Genomic DNA, 12336 nt, shown 5'->3' with positions numbered 1-12336 from the left:
CCCACAATCTCCTTTCTGTCCCGCAACTCTCTTCCTCCGGTGCCCAAGTACGATTCCTTGACAAGACTTGCCACATCCTCAACTCGTCTAATGAGCTAATCGCCATAGCCACCCTTGACAACGGCCTATTCCGACTACCTGTAACAGTTGTTGGTACAGAAAAGGCCTTCATATCCACTATCAACGCACCAGAAAACGCCAATCTGGCACGATCTGTAACAGCCAGCGCGTCACTTGACATCTGGCATACGCGCTTAGGCCACATATCAAAGGAATCTATCCTTAATATGATGCGCAGTGGAATGGTAAAAGGGATGGACGTACTAGGGAAAAGATCACCCGAAGAACCAACTTTCTGCCAAGGTTGCGAAGCGTCTTCCCACCATCACAACCCAATCCCATCCGAAACACATACCAGAGCCGACCAAGTTCTTGGACGCGTCTTCTCCGACATCTGTGAAGTCCGAACTAAGACGAGAGAAGGATATAAGTACTTTATTACCTTCGTAGACGACTATAGTCGCTACCTTACCGTCTATCCCATGAAGAACAAGAGTGACGCTCTGGAACGGTTCAAGGAATACCTTGCTGAAGCGGAAAGGCAAACCGGGCAGAAGTTGAAGACCCTGCGGACAGATGGAGGAGGCGAGTATTTCTCGAATGACTTCGTCACATTCTTGAAGGGTATGGGAATTCTCCATGAAAAGACTAACCCTCAGACTCCGCAAGAGAATGGGGTAGCAGAACGAGTTAATAGAACGTTGGTCAGCATGGCTATCGCGATGATGAAAGGAGTTGAGTCTCAGATCGGACGTACCTCCTGGCCCTATGCCCTTCGACATGCCGCTCTCATCAAAAATGTCTCTCCCCATTCATCACTTCCCAACGGCATCTCTCCTCACGAACGCTATACAGGGAACAAACCGACTGTCTCCACTATCCGAACTTTTGGCTGTAAAGCCACACTCCACATCCCAAAAGATCAACGAGGTAAACTTGATGATCGCTCACTCACCGGGATTCATATTGGCGTTGCCCAAGGCAAAAAGGCCTTCTTGATATATGATCCCACATCGCGCAAAGTCCTCGAGTCTAGGGACGTGCATTTCTTTGAAGGGGTCGCCGACTCGGAGCGAGTAACGATTGAAGTGCCGATTGTGGAGTCGAGGGGGCATGTTGTGGCGACAACAGAAGAAGAAGAGAAGGACGAGGACGAGGGAAGGGAAGACGTGAGAGAGGAATCAGGTAATAATGACGAGACACCCGAGGAACTCACCGAACTCCCTCGACGATCGACTCGACTACGACACGCTCCCATTCCAGATGATGACGACCGATATAACGTCAGTTCCTACAACAAAAAGAAGATGATACCAGAGTCAGTGGGGGCAGCATGGGCGATGACCGCCACAGGGAACGAACCACGCACCTACAACGAGGCAATGAACCGACCCGACTCAGACTCTTGGTTGGAAGCATGCTTGAATGAACTCAAAGCACTAAGGGAAACCAAAACGTATGTGCCAGTTAATCGAAAAGATGTTGACGCTTCGAATATCGTTGGATGCCGATGGATATTCGCACTGAAACGAGGATCAAATGGCAAGATCGAACGCTACAAGGCTCGAATCGTCGCCAAAGGTTTTAGTCAAGTCTATGAGATCGATTATAACGAAACATTCACACCTGTCGTGAAATGGTCATCGATACGAATTCTCCTTGCCCTGGCTGCGCGTCGCGACCTTGAAGTTCATCAGATGGATGTCACCACGGCTTTTTTGAATGGAGAACTGGAGCACGAGATCTATATGCAACCTCCACCAGGAAGTGCAGACTTCGGGAGACCAGGTATTGTCTGGAAGTTACAAAAGAGTCTTTATGGGTTGAAGCAGGCTTCGTGAGCATGGTACATGAAGGCAAAGGAAGAGTTGATGAAGATCGGATTTGTCCGATGCGACTCGGATCACGCGGTATTCATATGCTCAAAACGGCAACATATCTGCATCATCGCGCTGTACGTCGATGACCTTATGATCCTGTCTGACGACCTCTCTCTCCTTCGAAGAAAGAAGAAACTTCTCATGTCTACCTTCAAGATGAAGGATCTCGACGAAATTCACTGGTTTCTCGGACTTGAAATCACTCGAGATCGAGCTCAGCGCCTAATCCATATCTCCCAGAAACGCTATGTCGAAGACGTATTGCAACGTTTCGGCTTTCTCAACTCACGTCCTACTTACACGCCTGTCGCACTCGGTCTCAAATTACCTCACTATGAAATTCCCCAAACCGATACACGACAATATCAATCTCGCCTTGGATCCGTTATGTATGCCATGTTGGGAAGTAGACCCGACATCAGCTATGCGATCACTCTTCTCAGCCAATACTCGGCTAACCCAGGACAAGAACACCTAACGTCGATCAATCGACTTTTACGTTACTTATCGCTTACTCGCGATTGCGGCTTAACTTACAACGGATACTCAAAGGACGACGACACGATGGCATACTCAGATTCAGATTGGGCAGGAGATCCTCGTGATTGTCGCTCGATATCTGGATTCGTTTTTAAGATGGCTGGAGCTGCCGTTAGTTGGAGTTCGAAGAAACAAGCGTCAGTAGCCCTATCTAGTACAGAGGGCGAATACATGGCTTCAACACACGCTGCGAAGGAAGCCATCTGGATTCGACGCTTCCTCAGTGACCTTGGTGTGTCCATTCCTACCCCGATTACTTTACTCATCGACAATCAAGGTGCTATTGCACTCGCGAACAACCCTGCTTTTCACGCGCGAACAAAACACATCGGGATTCGACATCATTTCATCCGAGAATGTGTCGACAACAAGTTAATCGAACTCGAATATGTGTCTACAAACAATCAACTCGCCGACATCTTTACGAAAGCATTGGGAAGTGATAAATTCGACAAGTTCGCTGAGGCTTTGGGATTACAAGGGAAGGATACGTTTTTCCGGAGATCGGATGGTACGTCGAGTGGGGGTGTTAGAAGTTAGGAAGGAATATCGACGTCCCATATTTTGGGCGCACGGACCTGCAGCCGCCAGAGATTTTCCTTTATTCCTTTCTTGTCTTTCTTGTAGATCGACGTCGCTTTAGGCTTAAAAGCCACTGGACGCGACCTCTTTTGTTTCCCTCAGTTCTACTTTCGTGAACTGAGGTGAGGTCTACCTTTCTTGCGCGACTACTCTTACTAAAGACTGTTGTGTATTCTACTTAGCGCTAATCCTACGCTAGGTACACTAATATCATTCTAGTTCTACTTTCGTGAACTGAGCGCTAATCCTACGCTAGTTCTCTCACAAGTGGGGCACATTAACAAAGACTTGCTCACTCAAACACGCTCAAACATCTCGACTGCCCAATACTCTTCTTCTCTTCCTCTGCACCCCCAGGACTATCAGGAGAGCAACTAACAACTATGTCGCCTTTTCCCCTGCCTCGCTCAAGGGCAGGCACATCATCCCCAAAGTGAGATGAATGATTCTCTGGACCAAGGAATGTAACAAGAATTGTGAAGACGGCAACGGTTCCGAGGAGGATGCTGGAATTAAGGGAGTGAATCGGACGAAAATGGGGAAAAAGAACCTTAAATATACCCTTGAACTTTGGCGTAATCAGGAACATTCTTTCCGTTAAGTGTCGTGCGGAGATTTTCCCCCCCAACTTTTAGGTAGTACCAAGAGAAGGGATTAATATTAAACCATACTCCTCGAGTGTGGAATGGGGATCTTACTGGCTTCGATCTGAGCGGCAGACGATGAGATCATGTTACCCAATTGATACATCAAGCCAGGGAACTAGGGAAAGAAGCCACGAATTGTTTCAAATAAACGGAGTACTCTGGCAAGGCTTACCGTAGCACGGAATCCCGCAGGGCTCAACTCCGCTAACTGGATTGGAATAACACCCCAAGCTCCCTGGACGCCAAACTGTACGCAAAAAGCACCGGCTGCGAGTTTACCGAACGAATTGGGGATAATCCACAGAGGAATAAAGCATCCGATAGAGAGGATGTAGACGATGATGGTAAGGCGACGACCGAGGTACTGGGAGATGTAACCAGCAGTTACTCCTCCACAAATAGCGCCCACTAGACGAAGGGGGTGAGGCAATGAGTGAGATCTTAGAATGAAGGAGGGACGGAAATACATACAGCTTCCGATGATAGTGGCTACGGTAGAGTGATAGTTATCAAACCCTTTACTCTCCTTCAAGTAGGTAGGATACAAATCTACCCAAATTCGTCAACAAATCTCAGCCCAGGCAAATGATCCTGGAATACACACCCTGAGATCCGTGACTCAAGAAATTGAATCCGCTCATCAAAAGCACCGCGTAGATACACAACGCCCAGTGGCGTTTGAACATTTCTCCAATTTCCTGGATGAATACTTGTGTAGCACTCTTTTGCACTGGCGCTGCCCCATTCCCCGTTTGGTCTCGGAGATCCTTGGCTAATAATTCCTTTTCTTTCTTCTCACGTCGGTTGCGGAGGAAGAGTTCGGATTCGGGTAAAGAGAGGCGGAGCAGGATTGCGGTGGTGGTGAAACCGCATGCGCACCAGAAGAGACTTCTCCAGCCGTGTTTGTTGTGGGGAACGACGGTCTAGAAGGTAAATGCGGTGGGGTTGTGAATGAAGGATGAGTTCAATTGATTCAGTGATTACTGTTGCGCTGGGAGGAGAGCTGGAAGTGAATGCCATGAAATATTGACTTACAAGGCTAAACACGGCCGCAACCAAGTATCCTTCCGTCGAACAGTCCAGGAAGACGCCCAGTCAGCATAATTTCAAAGGAGTAGAAGTAAATATTTCCACTCACCGAGTGCATATCCCTGCTGCACAACGCCACTTGCTACACCTCTCAACTCGACCGGCAAGTTCTCCAATGCTGTAGCACTAGCCATACCCCAAACACCACCCATGGCCAAACCGAATAAGGAACGGCAGACCAAGAACTGGTGGAAGTTTTGAGTGAAAGAGACCAATACTTGGAGCACTGCAATCATAGCAAGGTTGAGGATGAGAGGATATTTACGACCATAGCGGTCAGAGGCTTATGTTTAGAGGAAGCGAGTTTTCGAGTGGATGGAGGATGGTCAGATAAAGCAAGGGAGAGAAAAAATGAATCAATATTTACGGCGAGGCTGAGGGGAAGGAACGTTCATACCGAGACCAAAGATTACGGCCCCTATAGAACGGAAGAGGAGGGTGAGGGTGATGCTGGTGGTGATGTCGTGTACACTATTGTCGCGTCACAAAATGGGAATGAAATGACGTTAGCGAGGCACGCTCATCGTTCAGTCGCCATCGTAATGGTCATGGCAAACAAGTTAAAGAGTCGAATTTGGGCACTTACTTTCTGTGGAACTGTTGGCTAAGCCTGGTTACTTGTAAACTGACGCTAAAGAAATCGATCGCGTCGCACGTCCATGCAAGCCAACCAGCTGGAAATTCCACAAAGGAGTCAAAATCAGCAATCATATATATACAGAACGGAAAAACGTACAGAGAAACATCAACCATTGCGTGAGGCTCAATTCCTTCAGGAGCCGAAGCTTGCTTGGACCGCCGCGTCTGGGTGGCGCAGGGAGCTTATAGCCCTGCAGGTGATTAGCGGCCACATCGCCAAAGCTTCTCATCACTGTATCTAATCCAGAAAATCCCTAACAGCTAGTAAATTCTACTGCAAAAGAGGCCGGAGAGGAAGAGGATGGGTGGAGAGGAGACAAGGGGAGGAGATGGGAAAGGTACAGGGCCCCAGAATTCTACGGTTGCATTTTGTACCCCACCTTTCGCTTGCTTCTATCTCTCATCGCACGCATCAAAGGTGGCCCCAGCAGCTGGAAGATCGAGAGAGGGATATACGCATTATTCCTCATGGCTGGATTTGGCTCGAAATAGAAATACACCATTCAATTACACCCGACGGGAGGGCTTTGAGCTAAGAGTGGAAGATATTTTGCTGCTCATCATATCCTACTCCTCCCATCAATGGAAAGCGGGTAGGAAGAAAGAGGGTATTCTTGTCATAAGCTGCCTAGGCATCGGGATACCCGAGCCCCAATCTTTTCCCGTCGTCAGGTATGCCGTCACATCAGTTCCTCTGTATCACTGGCCATCCCACAAATATCACCGGAACCTCACGAAGAGATTTCGGGACTCATCTCGCCAATTCTCGGATCGTAGAGACCATCAAGCCGTGTCGTGTATAAAATGGGAAATGCATTCATCTCCACGTCTTTCTCATCATAACCAGCACGTCAAACGCATTCGGAGGTGTACGTTAATTTCTCCCCACAACGCTATCGATGTTCCGCACCAGAGTCTCAGGAGATCCTGCAGATATTCTTGACGAACAACGGGGGTAATCCAGTCGTGTTCGTTATTTTAATGGGACGATTAACTTCAAATTTTCCACTGTTCAAACTTGGGATGTCAACATAAAACAACACATTAGCAGTCCATTTCAGCCGACTCATCACGATTGACAATCATGAACTTTGCTGATGCTACATGTGGACATTGAGCCGCGCATTTGTTTCACGTTGAAGCGGGCACATGAACGGGCCAGATGTCATCTGCGATTTTATGACATGGCTCAGCACACCTCGCCTCTCACGAGATCCTACACAGCTCATCAGTTTATGACAACCTCGAGCCCCCATGAATTTCAAAGTTCCCAGCGCAACTTAATCCACACCACGTTGGCACAAACAGGCTTAACGTTGAGGCAGGTGCTGCGGAAGGCCAAAAGAAGGCATTTGAACACCTTTTGCCACGACACATCACTGTGCTGTCAACGAGTGCATAGGCAATGTTCTTCCTAATTTTTCCGCTTCGACGAGTCTCTGTGTTCCCTGAGAAATATTTGGACAAGTTTAATTGGTGCAAATGAACTGCGTTACCCTGATGGGACTTGGTGTGTATAGTCATCAAGGGTTTGGACGTGTGATACCTATTACTAAGTCGTGTGGACTAAAGTTGGAAGTCGATTACGAACTCCCCCCTCTGATAAAATATGCAGTATAGAGGCTATTGAGGATCGATAGCAATGTACTGCTTATAGCGCAGACCAAGCCCACGGGCGTAAGAGCTCATCCACCGGGGGTCATATTTGCCGTTCCTATTGAAGCTTGAACTTGAAGCGCCGTAAAGAGCAAGAGGCGACTCGAGACAAACAAGTGTAAATACACACTGCATCACCTGCGCCGCTGAAGGCTTGGATACCCTCTGAGCTTAAAATGCTTAACCTCCCCCTCCAACCAACATGCTGAACAATCACCCATAATCTTACCCTCCTTCGTGCTCGTGGACGTCATATTTTTCCTTTTATTCGTCGTTCCATCCCCTGAGCCGCTTCTGCGTGCTCGGCGCTCCATCATCGTACATGCATGCCAACCTAGTTAGGTCCCCTGATGACCCTCCCCACCCGCTTTCATTGTGCGCAGCCACTAGAATCATGCACGTTCCAGATACCAAACCATGTTCATGAACATGAAACTATGTATGTATCCTCATTTGGCTGGGCGATAAAAATACAACATTTTTAAATCAATAACAACAAGCGTTCCCTTGACCGATCCACTAATTCAATGTGACGGTAATTCCGAATAAATAAATGATGGGAAAGAAACTTGAGTCCAGAGGTTTAGGAGCGGTGAGAATGTGGGGAAACCGTAGGACTGGCGGGCCAGATTTAAAAAATTGCGCGGGAGAATGAGGGTCCAAATAGTGGGTTTTTGGAGTTCGAGGTGCAGCTTCGGTCGCACTAGTAGCGTCTACTCCCATCTTGCGCGGGTGTACAGAGCCAGGATGGGTCTTGAGCGTGAAAGTTCGTGTTACGGTGACGAAGATTTCCCCGTCTATTCCGCCTAGAAGCTTTATACTTCCGGACTCTAGATCCATTCTTTCGAGTAATCCATCTAAAGGGAAGGGAATGAGGAGGTGTTCGCGGCGATGTGACGCTGGAGTTAATTGTTCGAGAGTATGATTCGGAGGGAGGCGAGCTGACAGTGTGCGGTTCACCCCCTCGGGTGAGGCTTGACTGAAAAATTGCTGATTCCATCAAGCTATGAGATACAGCACTGTCGTCGCCAGCGCTATCACTGCAGCGCGATCGAACACGAGCATCAAAAGGATGGATTACACCATCCTCTTGATAAAGCTCAGCCAGGACGGGTTGCCCGAATGATTCAGCATTCGAGCTTCCCTGTCCAAAATATCTGTCATACCACCAAAGTGATGCATCCCTTCCCAACCCCACCTCCGGCCTAGGGGTTGATTCATTCGCATCATGCGGAATCGAACTGTCTTCGACATCGAAATTCGGAGATGACCTTCGCGATATGAGGATGTATGGACGATCGTTGAGAATCTTTCCGGAAATGGCACAATGGAAAATCCACTTGTATGAAATCCCAATTGTGTGCCATGGGTCGTGTATACTGGCGCTAGGTCCTCAGATGACAAGTTGTCGCTGATAACTGCATAAGTGGCAGGCGCGAGCTTGTCCTCTGGAAGAACTATTCCGCCATTTGTCTAAGAAATTGGAGAAGGGTGCCGCTCAGACTGAGGGAAATAGGGATCGGGAAGGACAGGCATTTCATCTGACGTACCCGGATGACATTTAATACTTCATCCCGGTCTTCGAGTTTAGGGTGAACCCAAAGTTTATACGGCATTCGATTATCGTGAATGAAGATTCCCAAAGAGGCGGGCTTATATTTCCGCACGGCACGTCCTGCAACCCGTCTCATGCTCCTAAGATTGGATGGAAGGCGGTAAGGGTGGGCAGGCGCTTAAGGATGGATCAGGCAGAAATACCCAATATTATCGTCAAAAGCGAGCGGAGAAAGACCCAACGAGGAACCGAAGGAGGGAGGCAGAGGAAGTGACGGCACGTATACGGTCCTAACGCTTGTATAATAAGGCCGCCCTGAAGAAAGGCAATTGTATAGCGCTGGCGCGCGCACACAAAAGGATCGAACCCATCATCACGGGGTGATGTTCCATTACGTTTTCATGGTGGAAGCGTACCGTTGGCCAGTTCAATGCGCGATCGTCCCCCATTCAAACACTGAGGACGCATGATTGCACACGAGCCATCACGAACTACGCTTCACCCTTATATCGCCTCATCACATCACATATTATCCGCGCGCTTCCTTGCGCGCTAGCATCGCCCATGGATGTAGGCAGGTCACCAGCCTCTGTTGGAATACCATGAATGCCTCGCCTCGCGCACCAACAACCCCATCCTTCACAGCCCAACCGTCGGCGAATCAACTCCAAGGTTGAGTTCTCCGGCAAAGGCGACAACATAGCTTGAACGAACGTGGATTTGAGTGCGCGCATCATGGTAATTGCCAAAATAGGTTAAGTAAAGAAACTGAATTGCGCCCTAATCCCATTCAGTTTCCGGCTAAACCCGTCTGACAGGTTTGGCTATTCGAATTCTATGTCGGGCATCGATACCCAGATTAGCTGGGGTCCGATATATATGATGGTCAAGCACATTGTTGCTTCGTGGCCGCTGGCGTGCATGCGGACTGGTTGGGAATGCTACCTTCACATCGAATAACCCCGGCTTTGGCAAAAAACTGACTCCTGTATAACAACTCGTTTTACCCAGTTGGCAAGCATGTTGACGTGCCTTTTGTGCCGACGGTTGCCTAGCCAAAAATATGTTTGCTCCATGTAATTGTGCAGTTTGCTTTGTTGTTCTATTACTTCAATCTGCAGCGCTTTGTCCTTTTGTGCCACACACCCGAAATGCTTATTGTGAGCTGAGAGCACGATATCTAATGACACTTTGATATCGTGCTTAGACGTCGCGAACTCAGATCTTATAAAACATACCATCCCATACTCCGATCAGTATCACGATAGCCACAGATATGTTTCTTAATTCCGTGACTGAGCCCAGCCTGCGGCACCCAAATTTACTGCAAAACATCTAGGGAGAGGATCCATCGCTGGCTACGGCGGCAACATCAATCTTCCAACGATCTCTTACACGTGCAGTCGCGCCGCCTCAAATGGCGCTTGTGTGTATGTGGCGCCCGTCATGATCTACGTGCTCCGCCAACGATCGGAATGAACTCGGAGTTCTTGGTGGCGTGTGTATGGCGTACCTCCCACTCCACGTTTATATTATGTGGCATATAGCGCTCAATCCCTCAAGTGATCCTCCTACTCGCATCGAACGGCTGGGGCCGGAACGGGAACCTTATGTGGAGGGAGAAAGGTGTACGTATGTGGCTGGAGATGGGAGGTCGAGGATATGTATTGGTGCGGCGCTCAATGCGCAAAATGATAGGTTTCATTGCTCAACCAGCAGAATATTATTGGTAAGGACATTGTCTAGGCAAGAGGAAATGGAGTACTGGATAACCAGGGCAGCACCTGCAGTCCCATTTAGTATCACGCTACCTGGGAGGGCGTCTTTCCGTATGTTGAGGTTACCTATCCCCCCTCTCATGATACAAGCTGGTAGGTGTACCCACTGGACTATCATGGACTACCGGTGCGAACTTGGTTCCCGTGGTCGTGCTGTCATTTACAACACCATCTAACAGGTGTGCATGAGCGTAATCCGCCCGCATCCCGGAGTCTTGTCCCTCCCCTCTCTCCACACCAGAATCCTCGACAAAGTCGTACATCTCGCCTTCCTCTCCTGGGAATCTGCTCGTCGTAGATGGGTCAAAATCTTTACTCGTGGGAAGCTGAAACGGGGGGGAGGAAGGACTGTCTAGTGGTTCGTATAGTGTCGAAAGCTTTCTCGTTCCATGAGTCGTTGGGAGCGGGACATTAAGCGGCCAAGGAGGATTCGAAGAGGATAGTGACTGGGATGAATTTAAACCCACGTTAGGAGGGACAGTGTTTACTTTGCGGTCTACAACGGGACCGCTCCCTGTCCCGGCGCCGTAGTTGAGGGAGGAGGTGACAAGGAATGAAGGTAAGTTGGACATGGCTGGGGATCCGCCTGGGACCGGGGCAACGGGTGTGGGGCTGCCTGCCTTTTGTGGCGGGTTATTTGCTAAATTGGGAGATGCAAAGCGAGAGGGAGGGGCGGAAAGGGGACTGGATATTGGTGTGAACTTGGCGTAGTGAGAAGAGGGCACGTCAAAATGGAACACTGGTGAAGCTTGGTTGGGCGAGTCGAATCCATTGGCCCCAGAGTCGAGAGAGTTTGAGGGGGATAGTGAGTCGGTGTGAGAATGGGTGGCATGGGAAGCAGGTGGGAAGTCGAGAGGAGGCGGGGGTTGGGCATGCAAGGTGGTAACAGCCTCCGAAAGCACTTTGAGCTTTTAAATACGATGCAATTAGCTTAGCACGAAGAAATACTCAATGGGAACGTACTTTCTTCATGATTTCGCCGACATTTTCCTTTCTCCTTGCAAATTCGTCGTCAGAAACTTGAGGGGGCGGAGCCTCACTCATGCTCCTATTCCGTCCAAAGAAACCCATTCCAGGATCAGTCAAGTTCGCACTCCGCATTGATGCAGCACTGGATGCCGTCCCTTTCCTGTCCTTGATGCTGTCCACGACGATTCCTGCGGTATCTAACGATGCATGCATCTTAGCTATTTCACTTTGAATTGACCGTATCTTGGCCATTTGAGCCCACATCTTGTCAGAAGATGTGTCGTGTCGCTTCCTGGCTGGACACCGCGCAATGAGCAGTCTACACTATTAGTAATTGCAGTTGATGTGACCCACAAGTAGTCGAAGACTCGCCCTCATCGAGAGGTACAGCATTCCGCAACAAACCGACAAGGTGCCCGGAAGCAGGGTCGAAAATATCCTCGGGACCAGGAGGGAACACACCCCCGGGTGTAAGGGGTACAGGAGCGTGATCCCTAGTCCTTTTCATGGTGGGACTTGTATCTTGTCTGTTGTTTTTGTCCTTGGCCTCAGTGTCCTCGTTTTCCACTTTCGCATTGCCTCCGGCAGCATCTTTTCCCGAACTCGCAGGTTTTACTGTCTCAGCCCCCTTACCCATTACCCTGTTCAATACACGATCGTGCACACCTTCACCTCTTGGAGGTGTGAAAGTATCAGTCTCTGCATCCGCATTCGGAACTGTACGTCCCAGAGCTGTTGTCGCAACTCCATACAGCATCGCACTCAGGACCGAGCCAGGCTGTGCGCGACGCCTTGAGGATGCAGGGGTGGCATCTCCGTCTCTTCCACCCCGCGATGGGGTTGGAAGGAGCTCATGGTTTTCTGAAGCCTCAGTGGAAGATCGGGCACGGTGGAACATGAACCGGACGCTGGAAGATTCCCACGGGTCAAGTGGGTTTCTC

At 49.3% G+C, this 12336-nt stretch overlaps 4 protein-coding genes across 4 annotated transcripts; 1 reads left to right on the top strand and 3 right to left on the bottom strand.

Moving 5' to 3' along the window:
- Positions 1 to 3279: 3279 nt before the first annotated feature.
- Positions 3280 to 5780, bottom strand: EI90DRAFT_3285348 (carboxylic acid transporter protein). The gene is made up of 11 exons (XM_039066965.1): positions 5535 to 5780; positions 5385 to 5472; positions 5196 to 5269; positions 4848 to 5081; positions 4745 to 4773; positions 4314 to 4632; positions 4181 to 4258; positions 3882 to 4117; positions 3761 to 3824; positions 3624 to 3690; positions 3280 to 3568 (listed from the first exon to the last, which is right to left on the bottom strand). The coding sequence occupies exons 1-11, from the start codon at positions 5665 to 5667 to the stop codon at positions 3355 to 3357; spliced, it is 1536 nt and encodes a 511-aa protein (XP_038922905.1). The 5' UTR covers positions 5668 to 5780; the 3' UTR covers positions 3280 to 3354.
- Positions 5535 to 6573, top strand: EI90DRAFT_1322601 (uncharacterized protein). The gene is made up of 2 exons (XM_039051667.1): positions 5535 to 6392; positions 6489 to 6573. Exon 1 carries the CDS (start codon positions 5739 to 5741, stop codon positions 6378 to 6380), a length of 642 nt encoding a protein of 213 aa, XP_038922904.1. The 5' UTR covers positions 5535 to 5738; the 3' UTR covers positions 6381 to 6392; positions 6489 to 6573.
- A 1014-nt stretch (positions 6574 to 7587) lies between these two features.
- EI90DRAFT_3032658 (uncharacterized protein) lies at positions 7588 to 9396 on the bottom strand. Its single transcript, XM_039058408.1, has 5 exons — positions 9065 to 9396; positions 8852 to 8987; positions 8644 to 8788; positions 8474 to 8566; positions 7588 to 8432 (listed from the first exon to the last, which is right to left on the bottom strand). The coding sequence occupies exons 1-5, from the start codon at positions 9114 to 9116 to the stop codon at positions 7797 to 7799; spliced, it is 1062 nt and encodes a 353-aa protein (XP_038922903.1). The 5' UTR covers positions 9117 to 9396; the 3' UTR covers positions 7588 to 7796.
- A 1092-nt stretch (positions 9397 to 10488) lies between these two features.
- On the bottom strand, positions 10489 to 12293 carry EI90DRAFT_3116183 (uncharacterized protein; the record flags this gene model as incomplete). The annotated part of the gene is made up of 3 exons (XM_039062867.1): positions 10489 to 11334; positions 11390 to 11691; positions 11750 to 12293. The coding sequence occupies 3 exons, from the start codon at positions 12291 to 12293 to the stop codon at positions 10489 to 10491; spliced, it is 1692 nt and encodes a 563-aa protein (XP_038922902.1).
- Between the last annotated feature and the right edge of the window lie 43 nt (positions 12294 to 12336).

This window comes from Cantharellus anzutake (assembly GCF_015039405.1).
Source record: "Cantharellus anzutake strain C23 chromosome Unknown EI90scaffold_3, whole genome shotgun sequence".
Lineage (NCBI taxonomy): Eukaryota > Fungi > Basidiomycota > Agaricomycetes > Cantharellales > Hydnaceae > Cantharellus > Cantharellus anzutake.
The sequence above is the reverse complement of the archived record's forward strand: the minus strand, read 5'-3'. Positions and strand labels throughout refer to the sequence as shown.

What these genes read in the sequence shown, in the direction of transcription:
- EI90DRAFT_3032658 (XM_039058408.1), bottom strand. Translation starts at nt 9,116, where the DNA reads ATGCGTCCTCAGTGTTTGAATGGGGGACGATCGCGCATTGAACTGGCC. An exon ending in GCTTTTGACGATAATATTGG is followed by an intron (nt 8,789 to 8,851) that starts GTATTTCTGCCT and finishes ATCCAATCTTAG; the next exon opens with GAGCATGAGACGGGTTGCAG. An exon ending in CATCTGAGGACCTAGCGCCA is followed by an intron (nt 8,433 to 8,473) that starts GTATACACGACC and finishes ATTTCATACAAG; the next exon opens with TGGATTTTCCATTGTGCCAT.
- EI90DRAFT_1322601 (XM_039051667.1), top strand. Translation starts at nt 5,739, where the DNA reads ATGGGTGGAGAGGAGACAAGGGGAGGAGATGGGAAAGGTACAGGGCCC.
- EI90DRAFT_3285348 (XM_039066965.1), bottom strand. Translation starts at nt 5,667, where the DNA reads ATGAGAAGCTTTGGCGATGTGGCCGCTAATCACCTGCAGGGCTATAAG. An exon ending in GCAGCAGGGATATGCACTCG is followed by an intron (nt 4,774 to 4,847) that starts GTGAGTGGAAAT and finishes GTTCGACGGAAG; the next exon opens with GATACTTGGTTGCGGCCGTG. An exon ending in TTGCGGCCGTGTTTAGCCTT is followed by an intron (nt 4,633 to 4,744) that starts GTAAGTCAATAT and finishes TTTACCTTCTAG; the next exon opens with ACCGTCGTTCCCCACAACAA.